This window comes from Aquila chrysaetos, chromosome 1 (assembly GCF_900496995.4).
Source record: "Aquila chrysaetos chrysaetos chromosome 1, bAquChr1.4, whole genome shotgun sequence".
Classification (NCBI taxonomy): domain Eukaryota; kingdom Metazoa; phylum Chordata; class Aves; order Accipitriformes; family Accipitridae; genus Aquila; species Aquila chrysaetos.
This window is the reverse complement of record NC_044004.1, coordinates 27487973-27503875: the sequence shown is the minus strand read 5'-3', so window position 1 is coordinate 27503875 and position 15903 is coordinate 27487973. Positions and strand designations below refer to the sequence as shown.

General features: G+C 42.4%; 1 protein-coding gene and 1 long non-coding RNA gene across 7 annotated transcripts in view; one reads left to right on the top strand and one right to left on the bottom strand.

The window, feature by feature from the left end:
- Positions 1-1757: 1757 nt before the first annotated feature.
- LOC115347451 lies at positions 1758-6193 on the bottom strand. 2 transcript variants are annotated; one of them, XR_003925494.1, is made up of 3 exons: positions 6139-6193; positions 5545-5801; positions 1758-3391 (listed from the first exon to the last, which is right to left on the bottom strand). It is a non-coding gene; the product is annotated as an uncharacterized LOC115347451 (long non-coding RNA). The 2 variants fall into 2 exon arrangements; XR_003925493.2 differs by lacking the exon at positions 6139-6193 and having other exon boundaries at positions 5545-6074.
- A 412-nt stretch (positions 6194-6605) lies between these two features.
- Positions 6606-15903, top strand: part of ATP8A1 (ATPase phospholipid transporting 8A1) — a 128450-nt gene continuing 119152 nt past the window's right edge. For 3 of the 5 annotated variants that reach the window (XM_030011071.2, XM_030011089.2, XM_030011061.2), the window contains exon 1: positions 7956-8116. In XM_030011071.2, coding sequence (XP_029866931.1) covers positions 8020-8116 — 97 coding nt within the window. In that variant the 5' untranslated portion in view covers positions 7956-8019. Of the gene's footprint in view, positions 6825-7954; positions 8117-15903 lie in introns of those variants that run through there. The other 2 variants (XM_030011099.2, XM_041122717.1) reach the window with 2 other exon arrangements.

The window sequence follows — 15903 nt, the reverse complement described above, 5'->3', positions numbered from 1 at the left end:
ACTACCAGCACGACTGTTTCGGTTTCTGTCTGCTGAGCAATGGCTGCTTGTGTGTTTGTCACAGCTTCACAAACATCAGGGAATGCCTGCAGAATGCTACGATAGCCTTGAACCCACTATGAACGCCAAGTAGTCTGGCAAGAGTTCAAATCTTTGCCTTGTTTTCTGGCAGAGTTTTTATTTCAGGCATGATGTTCTTCCTCCTCATAGTTTCTACAGCTATGAGTGACTATCAAGAGAGTCACATACAGACCTGGACTTTCATGTTCTCCTTTAGCTGTCTGCTTTTGTATGACTGCTCTTCCTGTTTACCCTGTTGTAGCATATGAGGTCCTGTGGGTACAGCAGCTACGTACTGGCAATCCTGTAAGAAACTGTCTCTACTGTGGATGTATATCCACTACTTAAGACCATGGAAGCCCAAGATGATGGTCATTTCAGCCCAGTCTTGCATGGTATTGAACACCTCCTGTGAAAGTCTAAGCATTGTTGTTAGCACTGTTACTGAGGCCAGGACCCCACTGTAGTGGGGCTGGCACTATTCAAATGAGTATCAAGAGAGAAACTTTCCTGCAAACAGCTCAAATCGCAAAGAAATGGAATTACAGCAGTGGGGAAATGTTTATCCAAGGTCACACAAGAGGTCCCTTGGCACACTGAGGAAGAGAATATAGGTATCTCATTTCTTCACACTCCTGTAAAAGTAATAGTACAAATAAATACGCAGTTCTCAAACATGCATCTCTTGCTATGTCATAAAGTTACTCTAAAATCCATTCAAAAGATAAAAGAAAGCTTCCAAAGTTGAGAATTTGGAAGTCATGTGTGACAACTGCTGTAGAAGTATATGGCACAGTCGAGACAGCAGAGGTCCCCAAGGATTTCTTCTCACACAGCCTTTGTCTCTGTCTATAGCCATCCCACCATTCTTATGTGCAAATTGAGTTACAGGAAAGCCTATTTTGGAAAAAGAAAAAGAATAACTTCCCTTCCCTCCACATGTGAAAAAAAAAAAAAGATATGATGCCCATGATGCCCACCTTCTTCTCAGAAAAGGATAATGAGGTGGATTTGAAGAAGTATTGATACATTCACTTTTGTTGACCAGAAGGAATGTTCCTGATGGCCCATTTAATAGTATCTGTACTGTCTTTCCAAGGCCAAGCTACAAAACAGACGAAGAACTGACCACAACTGCATTGCACCATTGTGGACATCTGTAGGTTGGCTGCTTCCAACTACCACAGTTCCCTTTAGCATGTAAGATCATGTCTTTTCAGGAACTAGTGTGCCCGATGTGGGCCATTTGATGCTGCCACAAGTTGTTACAGAATGCACACCAGAGAACTTGTCCTTGCACATTTCCATTGCAAGCAACTGTGAGTTTCGGTCTATGCTATGGAATTATGTATCCCTAAGTCTTTTTCCCGCAGTGCCCTGAATGAGAATCTAACAGCGTACAGAGGAAATTTGAGTAAATGACATTTAGGCTCAGGTGTAGAGCTGGGTCTACAAAGAAAAGGATATATAGATGTAGCCTCTCTTTGTTACACTCTGGATCTGCTTTGTTTCTGTTTGTCTGGGGTTTTTTGCTTCCCTATGCTTTGTTTATACACTCAGGCACTGCTACAGCAGCTGAGTGAGAAACTAATGGGAATGCCTTCATGGGTTTCTATAAATCAGCCTAGAGGTTGAATTATCTGATGTGTTTTGTGGTATGTTCTATATGTCTAAATATCCACTTTAGGGGTTTGAGGTTTCTTTTATTAACATGTCTTGCCTCAGGGAAGGAGAAGTTTTGTTTTTCATAATCATAAAGGATACACACAATATAAATTTACACTGGCTTGTACAGATCAAACACATTCTATAATGAAAACTTCACAGCCTGTTTCCACAGGTGATCTATTTTTAGGCCAGAGGGATGGGGTACAGAACAGTTAAGGGCAAAGCATCATTACATAAACAACAGCAAGTAGAAGACAAATAATTTTTCATATCTTGCAGTGAGATATTGATAAGTACATGTGAACATAGGATAGATTTGCTGGCTTAGACAGTATAGGCTAGTTGATGTATTTGATGTCACATTTGGGCAAACAAAAGATTTGTTGGTTTCTGTTAAACCACACAGAGAACTGTCAGGAGTTTCACCGGGCGTATGTGAAATATCAGCAAAAAAAAAGTCAAATAATTTAAATAAACTTGCTTTGGAGATATATGTGTCTGAGAAGATTAAACAAAGCTAACATGAGAGATTTCAAAGTTTAGAAAACACCAAAGAGTTAACATACAATTTTGTAAATAAAACATCTTGTCACCATTTTAATGGCTTCAGGTAGAATTTCAAAGCACTTTATCTGATCTGCTTACAGAATAGATAGGAGAAGCTTATGCTTAGACATACGCACAATGGATTTAAAAATCAGTACACAAAGCCTGCAAGTGTTATCCTTTCAGAGGGTCAAAGAGGGTAAAGAAAGCAAGAATATGCTTTTTCTCCTCTGAGCACAGCACTGGTCTAGTCTTCGGCAATACCATACATAGTCTCTTAGCTGATAGGCAAAATATACTCATCTGAGCCAAAATGGTTGCTTCCCTGTAACTTTTTAAATTTTAGATCTGGCTATTTATAACATTTCATTAGAAACTTCCCATGCTATGGGAGTATTTTATGTATTAAACTACAAAGGTATGGGTTAAAATACTGAGAGTTTGAGATTAACTGCACAGCCTCCAGATGCTGCAATATCTTATGAAGCAGAAAAAGACATATGCCAGAAATCCTTTCCAGACAAGTCTGGAAAAGAAGCCACAGTTACAGTATTGATTTTCCCTTCCACTATTGTATGAAACCTGGCCACCTGTTTTCTGACAGTATACCACAAAGGAAAATCGCACCACTTCATATACATTAATAGCATTACAGGAAAAATTTAAATTTTTATATATATTAAGTTTGTGAAAATTGCAAGCCTGCAGACCTCATTTTCCCTGTTTATACATCCATTCATTTTAAAGAGAGTATTTCTTACTCTGGGAGGCTACTACAGCAGACAGTTGGTACATCATAAATAATGGAAACTTCTATCTTTAAAGTTCTAATAAAATAAGTGCTTATACCATTTGCAAGAACAGATTTCGGTTGGGTTAAGTAGTCTACTCCACTGAAGGCTGTTACAGATGAACTGGTGAGGTAAGATTGCCTCACCATAGCTCAGCCTAATCCATAAAACTATGAAGTAGTACACATGGTATTTTTGACACACAAATAGATTTGTAATCAAGGCCTTTCACAGTTTTCTTTTACTAGCTCAACATTTCAGCTGTCGTTGCAAGACTTTTTCTCCATCTGAAATAACTTGTTCTTCTCTGTGGATATGCAATTTTTCTGCATATATTTAGAGAACGAGGTTTCTGTCCTCTTTTGTGCCAAAAGGTAGTGTCTGCTAATAAATTAGTGCTAATAAATTGCTATTGGTTCCACCAGAGCTTCCACATATTTCCAAATACACATTGAAATCAAAGAGGAAGCTCAATCTAGAGTGTCATCTTTAAAGCATAATATAGGCATACTGTTTAATTTACACCTTTGCTGGAAAGCTGACTAGCTTGCTTCCATTTTGCAGCCCTGTCGTGCACATTCCAAACAAGTGATGATCCAGAAACAAACATCGGATTCCTTAAATATAGAGCATACTCTCAAGTGTGTAAACTGAGCATACTCTCAGCTTAAAAAGCTGCAGAAGCCTTTTTTGACCTGTCTATATCAAAACAAGAATAGTGGTGTGTGGAGATGGAAAATGCTTGAGTGACACAGGCTATATTCACCATAGAAGAGGTGAAGGGATGGAGCTCATATACTTGTTTTCCAAAGGAAAGAAATAAATACAAAGGCCAGTTGGTTCTGCTGGCAGATCTTGTGGGGGGAAGGGAGGAAGGATAGAGGCTACTGGGCTACTCCTGGAGTAATACTGCAAGTGGATGGGGACTGTTACAAAATATAGCACTTGAGTTTCCCATGTTTGGATGACATCCGGATGAACTGTCTGTTGTGTAACTAAATGGCTAAATGTGTTTATCTTACCACTGAGGCTTTGTAGAATAAAACCTGGAAAACTGAAGAATTTCTTAAGTGATGGTAAGATTTAACAGAACTTTATTCCTTATCTTTATTCAAATATTATTCATACCATAAAGTCAAAAAAGGTTTTTTCTTAAAAAAAAAATTGGGATATTAAGCATTCACAATAACTCAGAGTACAAAAATATATACCAAGAATAAAGCTACTAATTTCGTTGCTGTGCTATTTTGTGATGTGGATAGTGGCCTTGTTTGTAAAGTAACTATTCACAATTTTCAATAGCACTTGGCAGCATTGTTCTAGTATCTTCTGTACTCAAGTGCGTAAATTTCCAGTTGCCCAAAGGTATCAGTAATAAGTGCCACTTGGCAGGGATCTTACAGCCAAAAAAAAGTTTAGACATAAAATGGGATTTCAAAGTGGATTTAAGTGACAATTCTATTTGTTACCACCAGTGCAGTGATTTGGGGGAAAATGCATGTTGACTGGCATGTATAAAAATTTATAGTGAGTTTCACTGTCTGATTGCAGCCTTTTAACAATAGTGTAGCTGCTATGAATTGCAAAAAAAACCCCACACCTGAGATCCTTTTTCATGAAAGGACCCTATTTATGCTGGAAGGGTTATATATATGTTGAGTCTCCTAAATGACTGCTTCAGTCAGGCTTCAATGGCATCTCAACAGAAAACTAAAAGCTGTTTCTTACAGAACGTAACTTGCATCGGCCAAGCGTCTGCCGATGGCTGACTGACCTACACTGAGTATTTCTTAAAACTGGATGAGCAGTGCATGTTCTTTCCAGGCATTTTGGTTTTCCAGTAAAAAAGCATGAGGAGACATCTTTCTACAATATTTGTTTCTGGTTCAGAAAAAAAAAAAAAAAATCAACAAAACACAAAAAACCCACACAGACTGAAGCATAGGATGATGCAGAAGAGCATTCTCTTTTGAAGAGGAGTCTCCAGCAGGATTTCTGGCCCATGGATTGAAAAAAAAACTCCATTTATTTTCCCATGCAGTTTTCTGTGAAGCAAAGTATTCCTCTTTCCTGGCATCTGAGCTCAGCATTTAAGAAAAACAAATCCTTGGTTCACTTTTCTCCATGAATGAAGTGCTGCTTGATCAGTTTACACAGATTAAATTTAAACAATTTTATCAAACAAAAAGACTGACTCTGTTGCTGTTAAGAAAGACTATATCTATCTTCTCATAGCATGTACGTACACTCTGTAAAGAAATCAGCAGCAATCCCACATCCATAATCTGACTGTGTTAAATACTTTCTGGGGGACACAATGGTAGCCTTTAGTGGACATGTCAGCTTCAAATCCTCCCAAGATTCATGAGACAATGGTAGCTTTATTCTGTTTCATAACTTCCGTCATCCTCTAGGCAGTCAGTATGCTTTATGCCTGACTGAAATGGATGCAAAACATAATTATGCCAAGAAGACCTACCTCCAAATACTATCATCTTTCCTATTTTCTTCTCCATCCTGTTTTACTGTGGCTGTTTTTAGCGAGACATAGGGACACATGCCAGAGACACATTGCTCAGCCTGTTGCAGTCACCCAAGTGTCACGTTAACAGTCGAGAAGTAAAATTGCTGCTTCAGCCCGAGGCATCTGCAGCTGGGACCTCCTTTCCACCAGCCCACACAGGAGGAGCGCTTGGATTCACACTGACTCAGGGCTGTCAAACTGCGGCACTGTGGCTTATGAGAGATTAAAAATAAAAAGCTGGGCGAGAGTTTGACAGATGCCTGTCAAACAGAGAGCGGCACCAACCCTCTGCCCCCCGAATGAGGGCTTTCGAGCAACGTTTCAAATTCCCTCTCCGGACGAACGCCTCCCGCCCCCCACCGCGCCCTTCGCTTCGTTTACACCTGGCTAAGCTGACTAAGAGACCAAAGGACGGAAGGAGTCCCCTCTGCAGAAAAACAAGGCTGAGCAGCCCTGCAGGCTCCCCCCGCCCCTGCTGCCCTCCGCCCCCCCCCCCCCCCCGACCTCCTCTGCCCAGGCCTCCGGGCTGCACCGCCCCGACAAGCGTACCGCCGCCCGAGGGTCGCCAGCAGCCTCCAGCAGCCCACCTCGCCCCGCCCGGCCCCCCCGCCGCTTCCCGCCCCGCCGAGGCTGAGCTCCGCCGTCCCGGACAGGAGCCCCCACCGGCCCCGGCCTTCCCTAGGGCTCCCCCCGCCCGCCCCTAGTGCCGGCCAGCGGCCCAGGGCTCGGCGCGTTCCATTCCCCTCGCGTCACGGGGTGGGGGGCACATCGGAAACCCATCGCTCTTTCCAGAAGCGGGACGTAAACCGCCCGTAGCGCCGGTGCCCGGCTGGGCGTAGCGGCCCGGCAAGCCTGAGCCCCAGAGGGGCGGGAGATGGCGGCGGGACGCCGCGGGCCGAGGAGGCGGGCGGGGGGGGGGGGGGAGGCAGAGTTGGTAGGTTCCGGAGGGGGCAGGCGAGCGCGGAGCGCTGGCGCCGCGGCTGTCAGTTAGGTGCGGCGGCGCGAGCGGAGGGAGGCGCAGCCGGGGTGGGAGCCTGCCGCCTCGGGCTGCCGGAGGAGCCGCCGCCTCCGGGACCCGCCGCCCTCGCCCCGGGGCCTCGCTGCGGCGCGGGGCGCGCTCCGGCGTGCGGCAGGTGCAGGGCGCGCGGGCGGAGGCGGCCCCGCCACCGCCCCCCGCCCGGCGGCGATGCCGGCGGTGCAGAAAACGGTGTCCGAGATCCGCTCCCGCGCAGAGGGTAAGTGCCGCCCGGCGCCCGCCTCTCCCCGCCCGCGGGGACGGACGGGAGAGCCCGGCCGCCGCTCCGCGACCCTCCGGCGTGGAGCCGCGGCGGGGTCTGCGCCGCCGGGCCGGGAGGAGGAGGCGGCGGCGGCGGCGGGAGCCGGTGTCGCGCCGGCTGCCGCAACGCCGCCCGCCGCGCCGCCCCTCACCGCGGCCTCCGGTCGCGCCGTGCTTCCCCACCCGCCCTCGGGCTGCGGCGGCGGGCGCTTGCCGCGGCCGCGCATCGGCCTCAGCGCCGGGGCGTGAGCGGTGCTGGTGGTGGTGGTGTTCCCCGGTCGGTCTCGTATTTATGGCTGTCCATTGTCTGCCGGGGGCGGTGAGCCCCCGGGCAGCGGTTTGCGCGTCAGCGATGGCAGCGTTTCAGGGCGAGCGGTTGTTTTCTTTTTGCCGGTGTGTCTGGCCGCAGGGCCCGGGGGGGCGGGGAGGCAGCGGTGGCCTGGGATGTGGCATGGCCTGGGGTATTTGTCCTGGGATATTCGACCTAGGCGTAAGTCGGCGTGCCTCCGTTCTATGTAGCATGTAAGTGTACAGTGATCATCGGAAATGAACGTTTCTGATACAGGGAACGTGCCTGAAAGCTTCAGCCTGTGCTGATGTTTCGTGCCTAGTTAAGGGTTAGGATTGCTTAGCCTTCGGATGACAACGTGTCAAGAACTGCCTTCTGGAAAGAGTCACTGTAGTGAAATTGTCTTAATGTAATATTTATTGCATGCAAAAGTAACATCTGATACCAAAGCAGCAGTCTGTTGGGACAGCTTATGATTTTCAGTTGCTGTAGGTAATGATAGCAGTGTCACCGTAATGACGCATACTTCCTGAGGCAGGTATGCAGGTTTTATGCCTTTGTCTGAAAGTTTTCGCACTTAAACCATTACATCAGGTTGATTATTTTTTGGCTTTGTTTGGCTATGTAGGGAGGTAGAAACTTTCTCCCTGTATTTTTCTTCCTTCTTCCAAAAAAAGGATTTTTAATTTTTTTTTAAATTTTATTTTATTTTTGGCTAGGAAGAGCATGAAGAAAGATAGATTCGAAGTAGGTTGTTCTTTTCTGTTTCTCCCATGTTACATGCCTTCTTCCCCCAAAAGTAGGTTTGTAGGAGGTCTGGCTCTGCCTCTACCTACAAAATGTTAGCTGGCCAAGAAATAGAAGAATGGATCTTTTTAAGAAGAAAGGAAGAAGGTACATCCTTCCACTTTTGAAATGCGTTTACAACCAGAGCAACCGTGCTGCTATACCCACAGTGATTAGTAGGTACATAAATGTCCAAATTTTCACTACTTAGTTTCAATTCTTTTACAGACAGTTGGTTTTTACTGCAAGCTTAGCACAAATAAATTGGGAAAATTTATGCTCTCTTTAAAATGATCTAATTACAGGAATGTTAACTGTTATTAAATGAACAAATGTGGTGTTCCCTAAAGGTAAATGTGTAGCTAAGTTGTGCAGATTCAGTAGAAGGGAAAAAAAAGTCTAGCTTATTTGAATAGTGTTCAAGGTTGGATGACTGTAAAACAGTTGAATACAGGGTTTAAGAGGTTTCTCAAAAATACTTTCTTTAGGACTGAAAATAGTTATGAAACTTCTTTAAAGGAACTTAACATTTGGAAAATGACATAGTTTTTCATCATAGCAGTGGCATTATTGACTCATACTATACTATATACTATGATTACGCAAAGAAAAATCATTTAAAAACTGATCCTGTTTTCTTACTCTTAGATTAATGTGATGCTTGCTAGTTTTATTTATTTTCAGTTCAGTTTATTTATACTCAGTTCATTCACAATGAAATCCATGTCAATGAGTCTCTTATTTCTTTTTTTTCTTTTTGAGATAAATGACTTCCAATTTAGTTAGTCCACACACTTGGACTGTGTGGCTGGCATTTCTAAACAGTTCTTCATAATTAAATGTTACTATTTTCTAAAAAAGAGAACTCTAGAGTTCTGCAGTGTGGGTCTCATCCTTAGCATTTGACAGTGACATAAAGGAACTGTAAAACCCTAGCTCTGGCCATCACAGGAGTCCCTTAGATAAGCGCTGTGCAAAGTGATGATAAGGCTGCCTTCTGAGACCTCCACCAAAGTCTTACCTACAATGCAAAGTAGGAAATTCTTGTTATTGGCAGGGTCCCTGTGTGTTCTTTGGAAGTCTCTGATAATACCGTAATCATAAACAGCAGCTTCCATAAGTGCCGTTATGGCATGGACCACTCCTCAGAATAGCCTAAGACTTGTGGGGACAAGCTTCCCTTATTCTGTTCGGGGTTTTTTTGTTTGTTTGTTTATTGTATCTTTGGGGTTAAAACCTCATTTTTCTTTCCTGTCACTGCAGTAACTAACTTCTGCTTCAGAGACCTTTTCCATGGATCATGAGCTACCTTATTGGCCTGGACTGCCTTGACATCATCTCAGAACTAAGCTCTGACATGAAGAGATAATAATACTGTTGTTAGAGAAAATCAGCTGTTGTGCTCAGACGAAACAAACTAAATCAGAACTGTCAGAACAATGCACACAGGTATCATTTCCAAGAGTTGGTTGACAGTCACACAGAATAATTGACACTACAGTCTGTAAATTACTACAAAATAAAAATTGTGGGTGTTTTAACATCTGTAAGACAACATGCTACCTGCATAGAGAAAGGAATTTGATTAAAAAGGAGCTATTTTTGTGGCCTTCTTCCAAACCTGTGCAGGTTCTTGTGCTCTTCATGGCTGACAAAAGATAACCAGGCATGCTTAGAATCTTTTTAAAATAGATTTTTGTGCCTATTGTCCCTATTGCAAAGAACACCTGCAGTTCACTGTAAGCATAGGAAATAGAGGAGTTCTAAAGTGGTATGTGTACCAGTAAGTCTTGCTCGTGGCATGGAGGTTCTAGCCCTCCTAAACGATTTTAGGCAATCTCTACATCTGTTTTCACCACCAGTAACCTGAATTCAGAATCATAACTGGGCTTCAGACAACTGGTGCTGTGGAAATAGCATCGGTATCATGTATTCTGCAGTTGCAAAACACATGGGCAATCTTTGAGTGGTGTAGTCTACATCTAGCCTTATTAAATACAGTAATTAACTGTGGTTGTTTTAGCTATATATAACTACACAGTTAATATATGCATCCATTAAAAATTATGAAATGGAATAATTCAAAGTGTTTTATTTCTTTTGAGAGACTCTGGGAGAGTGGAATTGTTGGCAGTTCTTACTAGGATTCTCCTGAAGATTGAAACATTAATGCTTTTCCTCCGTGTATTGGTGGAGTTCAGTGAACAATATAAGGTCATTGAGAAAAGGTAGAAATTTGAGGTGCCATGGTGCTGTGTACCATCAACCGTAGGTAATAACTAGTTCTTTATATTAGTGGAGATAAATGCCTATATGAAAACTAGGTGAAGCTGAACTTGTGCAAGGTGAGATGACTTTAATATCTTCATCAGTGAGAGAGACAGTGGGATCGAGTGCACACTCAGCAAGTTTGCAGATGGCGCCAAGCTGAGTGGTGCTGTTGACGTGTCTGAGGGATGGGATGCCATCCAGAGGGACCTGGACAAGCTTGAGAAGTGGGCCTATGTGAAACTCATGAGGTTCAGCAAGGCCAAGTGCAAGGTCCTGCACATGGGTTGGGGCAACCCCTGGTATCAGTACAGGCTGGGGGATGAGGAGATTGAGAGCACCCCTGTGGAGAAGGGCTTGGGGGTACTAGTGGATGAAAAGCTGGACATGAGCTGGCAATGTGAGTTTGCAGCCCAGAAGGCCAACCATATCCTGGGCTGCATCAAAAGAAGTGTGGCTAGCAGGTCGAGGGAGGTGATTCTGCCCCTTTACTCTGCTCTGGTGAGACCCCACCTGGAGTACTGTGTTCAGCTCTGGGGTCCTCAGCACAGGAAAGACATGGACCTGTTGGAGTGGGTCCAGAGGAGGACCACAAAAGTGATCAGAGGGATGGAACACCTCTCCTATGAAGACAGGCTGAGAGAGTTGGGGTTGTTCAGCCTGGAGAATAGAAGGCTCCGGGGACACCTTATAGCAGCCTTTCAGTACTTAAAGGGGGCTTATAAGGAAGATGCGGACAAACTTTTTAGCAGGGCCTCATGCAATAGGACAAGGGGTAATGGTTTTAAACTAAAAGAGGGTAGATTCAGACTAGATATAAGGAAGAAATTTTTTACAATAAGGGTGATGAAACACTGGAACAGGTTGCCCGGAGAGGTGGTAGATGCCCCATTGCTAGAAACATTCAAGGTCAGGTTGGCTGGGGCTCTGAGCAACCTGATCTAGTTGAAGATGTCCCTGCTTATTGCAGGGGGGTTGGACTAGATGATCTTCAAAGGTCCCTTCCAACCCAAACTATTCAACGATTCTATGACTTTCATATGAAGAGGGAAAGTATTTAGAAATTCCATAGTAGTCATCAGATGGTCTGCTGAAGACCATCTGTTTTTGTAATGCCTTGTAATATATCCTTAGGTGTTTCTACTCATGGACTGTAGGACTATATAGCATTGTACCAGATGTAGTGCTCATTGTAATTACTTGTGTCTGGTTTTTTTTTTCCTGATGGGTCTGTTTTGCAGGCTATGTTGAGATCCCAGTACATCACAACCGGAAAAAAACTGTCTAGTTCTAGCGCAGGCTTGGCCACCTGAGCGTTATCAGCAGGTTCGAGCAGGTCATTCCAATTCCCTTCTGTGCTCCAACTCCTCAGAAGGACAGTCTGATGGGTCGGGTTCCCAGTGCCCGTTCTGTTATTGAAGGTCTATCGTGGCATTATGACAAATAACTGAAGGCACCTTCTTTTTCAAAATGATGGCCTCTTTGAACAGTGCTGCATTCTTCAGGAATATGAGCTAGCAGACTTACTCATACAAGACGTTCTTGGCTCCAGCACCAACTTTCAAAGCTTTTGAATGCTGTACTTTGAGAATTAAAAAGGAATTTTTAATGCTTAGGGGAACTGAATTAAAATCCTTCTGGTGATTTGAGTGAGGGTTTTCTTTCCCTCCCTTTCTTTCCATATTACAGTGTATCTGTATTTACTCTTGTCCATTTCTTGTAATGAAAATGAGACTGTTTTAAGGAATGAAAGCTGAAACTGCTAAAGTACCTACCTAAAGGAAAAATTGAATATATGGAAAATATTTGGACAGTGTTTACTCTTTAGAATTTACTGTTGTTGTTTTACTAATTTAGAAACTTTATTATCAAAACTGCTTTAGGAAGAATCCCTGCAAATATGGTGGGTTAGAACAGTTGCTTCTTCCAAACTTATTCTTGGAAGCAAAATACGGTCTTCAGTGGGTCTCTTGTGGGAGAACACTCAAGTTTGTTGTTTAGGGGCTTTGTTTCTTTGTTTCATTAGTTATTTATTTATTTGGGCTTTGTTGTTGTTGAAGATGTTATTTTTGCTGGCAAAACTGAAAACATGTATTCTATGCAAAATACACATTTTGCTATTAGGGGTTTTTTCAGGTACAGCTTGTACCCTGGGAAGTAACTACCCAGTCTCCATATTCTCAGAATTCAAAGAAACTCTGTTTCCAATTTTGTCTTGCCTTTTCCCACTCTTGCATATAATTATACTTCCATTCTTTAATTTTGAACAGATTAAAGGAGATCCTGAACCAAAACCTCAGTTATTTATTGGGTGACTCTGAATGAAATTTGTGGTGGTTTGTGCTCATCCATCAATAATTTCCAGTAATTTCTGACTTAAAACTTTAAAAAAGTCACATGCTTTTCTGTCAGTGGGGGCATGTAGGAATGTATGTCATAGAATCTGTTTGATAGTTCAGCTGTGGTTAAATAGGACCTCGTCTCTGGTTAAATATCAGCAATATTGCAAGCCACAGCAGAGGAAGAAAAGTTTTGGAATATATTAATTCTTCTTTCTGAATGTCAGGTTTTACTAGTACACCATCACAGTTCCTGTCTGAAATGTGATAATTGCTGGTTTACTCTTGCTAGATATAAGACTTCAAAATTATTACTAAGAGGCACTTCAGAATTTGTTGTGACCTTAAACTGTTGTGGCCTTTAGGCTAAAAAGAGTGATGCTACTTTTAATTTTAAGCCCTGGAATAATGCTTTTCTGATAGCTTAAGTGTGATGAACAAGAAGTGAGTTAGGTGGACATCAGTTTAATACCTGTAACACAGCAAAAACTACACTTTTTTTTTTTTTTTTTAAAGGCGAGTAGAATGATTGCTTCATTTGAAGTTCTTACTCTCATTCTTCGCGCTGTTTTTTCATAATGAAATTTTGTAACAGCTGATGCTTTGCTATTGTCTGTGCATGTGTTGTGGTTTTCTTATCCTTCCTGTCTGGATTCTGTACTTCACGGGTTTTTTTTTTTTTTCTTCGTCAACTTTCTAAATGTTTGGGTCAACATTCTGTTGCCTTGGAACCTTCTAATGGATTACAGAAGGGCAACCAACTCTTTTTAATTTTTGCTGTGTCTTAAATGCATCTTTTCAAACACACCTTTGTCAAAAAAAGCTACTTTCACCAAGAGATGATCTGGTGAAATTTCCCTTCCATTCTTAAGTATAGGTATGCTTTTATTGTTCCTGTAATTACTTGCAGGCAATATTTTTGTGACAGGCCAGCCTCTGCTTATTTAGTAGGCTGCGTTCATACGAATTGGTTTGATGCCAATGGATCCTTGCTCTTCTGGAGGAAGAAATACAGCACTTAGTAGTTTCTTTTTTGCAAAATGGTGAACTTTTATGTAGACCTGCTGCACTGATATGTGAGACCTTTTCTTAGGTTAGTCAGCAGTTAAGCTCTAGCTTATAGTTTTGGTTTTTAAAATTTCATAGAGTTGTAGCTCGTAAGAGTCAGGGGGTGATGTAATGCAGTTAGGCTCAGGTTTGCAAATGTAGTTTGATAGATGTCCTACTTCATATCTGAAAGTGAATAGTTGAAATCTTAGATGTGATTTCCTGTAAGGTGCCACATTGCATCAGGGATTGTAATAGTGGGACAAATCTGCAGTCTTGACTTCTGTCCTCTTGGTTGTAGATTGGTAGGCATTTCAAATGAATGTATAAACCACCTCAGCTTTTAACATCCTTCCTTCTTGAAAAGCTTATCCCATTTTGGCCCATTTGAGTACCAACCAGTTGTCAAATTTTTACTCACCTTATGTAAGTAAAATAAATTGAAGATTTCCTTGCAGGTCTTGTTTGAAAGAATGAATATAATTAAATAAAGCTTTTGATGATTTAATCTGTTTATGCTAGATGAGTGTGGGTGAGACATGGCAGAAATTGGAAATGCTTTATGATAGTTTTCTGAAGATGCAGAATACAAACAAACCCTGGGAACATGAGAGATAATTTTTAGTTGCAATTCTAGTAAATGCATCATGTGGGGAAACTCCCAGTCACACTCAACGTGATACTTATGAACGTACAGTCCTATATCTGACAAATTAGCGGGAAATTTCACTTACAAGCCATAATATATAGACTTTAAAAAACAAAACAAACTGTTGCAGGATAGGTCTGCCCAGCACGTAGGCCAGAGTGATATAGGTCCCTTGAAGACATTTGGTATGCTGAGAGCCCAGAAGCAGTGCCTGAGCTTTGGCTTGCCTTGCAGCTGCATAGCAAAGAGTTCTCTTTGACCTCAGGCAGCTCTGAAAATCAGCAGCTACCTGGCAAGAAGAGTGTGCCCAATTTCTGGCCAGGCATTGGGCATCTATTAGCTAAGCAGGATAGATGCATAGCTGCAGAGGAGCTGAAAATCAGATTTGCTGACTCTTGGCTGAAGTTCTTGGGTAGGTAATCCAAGCAAGATATAATGGTATTGTTGCAAAGGGTGGTACATGGGTATTTAAAGAAATGGCATTGTGGGAGGGGAGGATGTAGAAGCTCTGTATCAAATGTTGAATTGGAATTCCATGTCTCTTTTTTCCCTTTTTTTTTTTTTTTTAAAACATTCTTATTGATAATCTTACATGTAAGTAGAGCATTTCAAAGAACATTTTATGTCTCTTGTTGCTTGGAAAACATTTTAGTCATTTAAGTTAAGCACGTTTACCATTTGAGACAACATAATAACTTCAGTAATGTATAAGCTTTTAGGTATTTTATGTATATACACATGTAGACAAACACACACAAACACGGAAGAAAAATTGTATCTCCTTGATACTGAGCTTTGTGTATCAGTCTAGTCTGTGAACTCTAAGTGAATGTATTCTAAAGTTTAGGCAGGGAGGTGATGGGACGTGTAACCTTTAAAGCTTTCAGGGTAGTATAATGCACCTAGGGTGGGAGAGCTGGTTTTACTGAAGCTGCAGAGTAGAGAGGGCTATGTGGAAGGCTCAGAACTTAACTCCTAAGATTGCTTTTCAAGGGAAAATTGAGAAATGTGAATTCAAGGTAGTAAGAAGTAAGGCGGTGAATGTTTATGAAGCTTCTCAGCACCTTTTTGCTGTCATTTTGGTGGAGAACAAATAAATGCCATAATACTGATAAATGAAAATAAATGTCTGTAGTTTGGTAGTGTTTTTAACAAACAGGTAATATATAGTGTTTAATGCCTGCTAACATTTGCTTTAACTCTATCACTGTCAGCATTCAAAGCTTGTACTGGCATGAGTTTTAAAATTAATGCTTTAAAATTCAAGTAGTACATTCCACAAATACGCAAACTCTTTCCTTATATCCTGAACTTAGGCTATTTTCACACAATAGTTTCCAACTTTTCCATCCAAGTGTTCTCACAGGAGCCATATTTCATGTTTGCTCCTTCATGGAGCAACTGGAAAGTAAATGTCCTATACCTGGAATGAAGGTGTCCTCACCGTGTGATGGATTTGGGCTCAGTCAGGTATAAACATGTGATTGGATGTGCACCTGCAGCTTGGCTGAAAACCTAGTCATCTTGAAGATGTGCCTATATCCAGTTGTGTTATAGGGATACATGTTTATGGAGTTGTGAGCTGGAGGTCGTGCATAGCCAGTTGTGCAATGGTTGTCACTCCAAGGAGAGGTAATGACAAGAATAGGAAATGGCATGC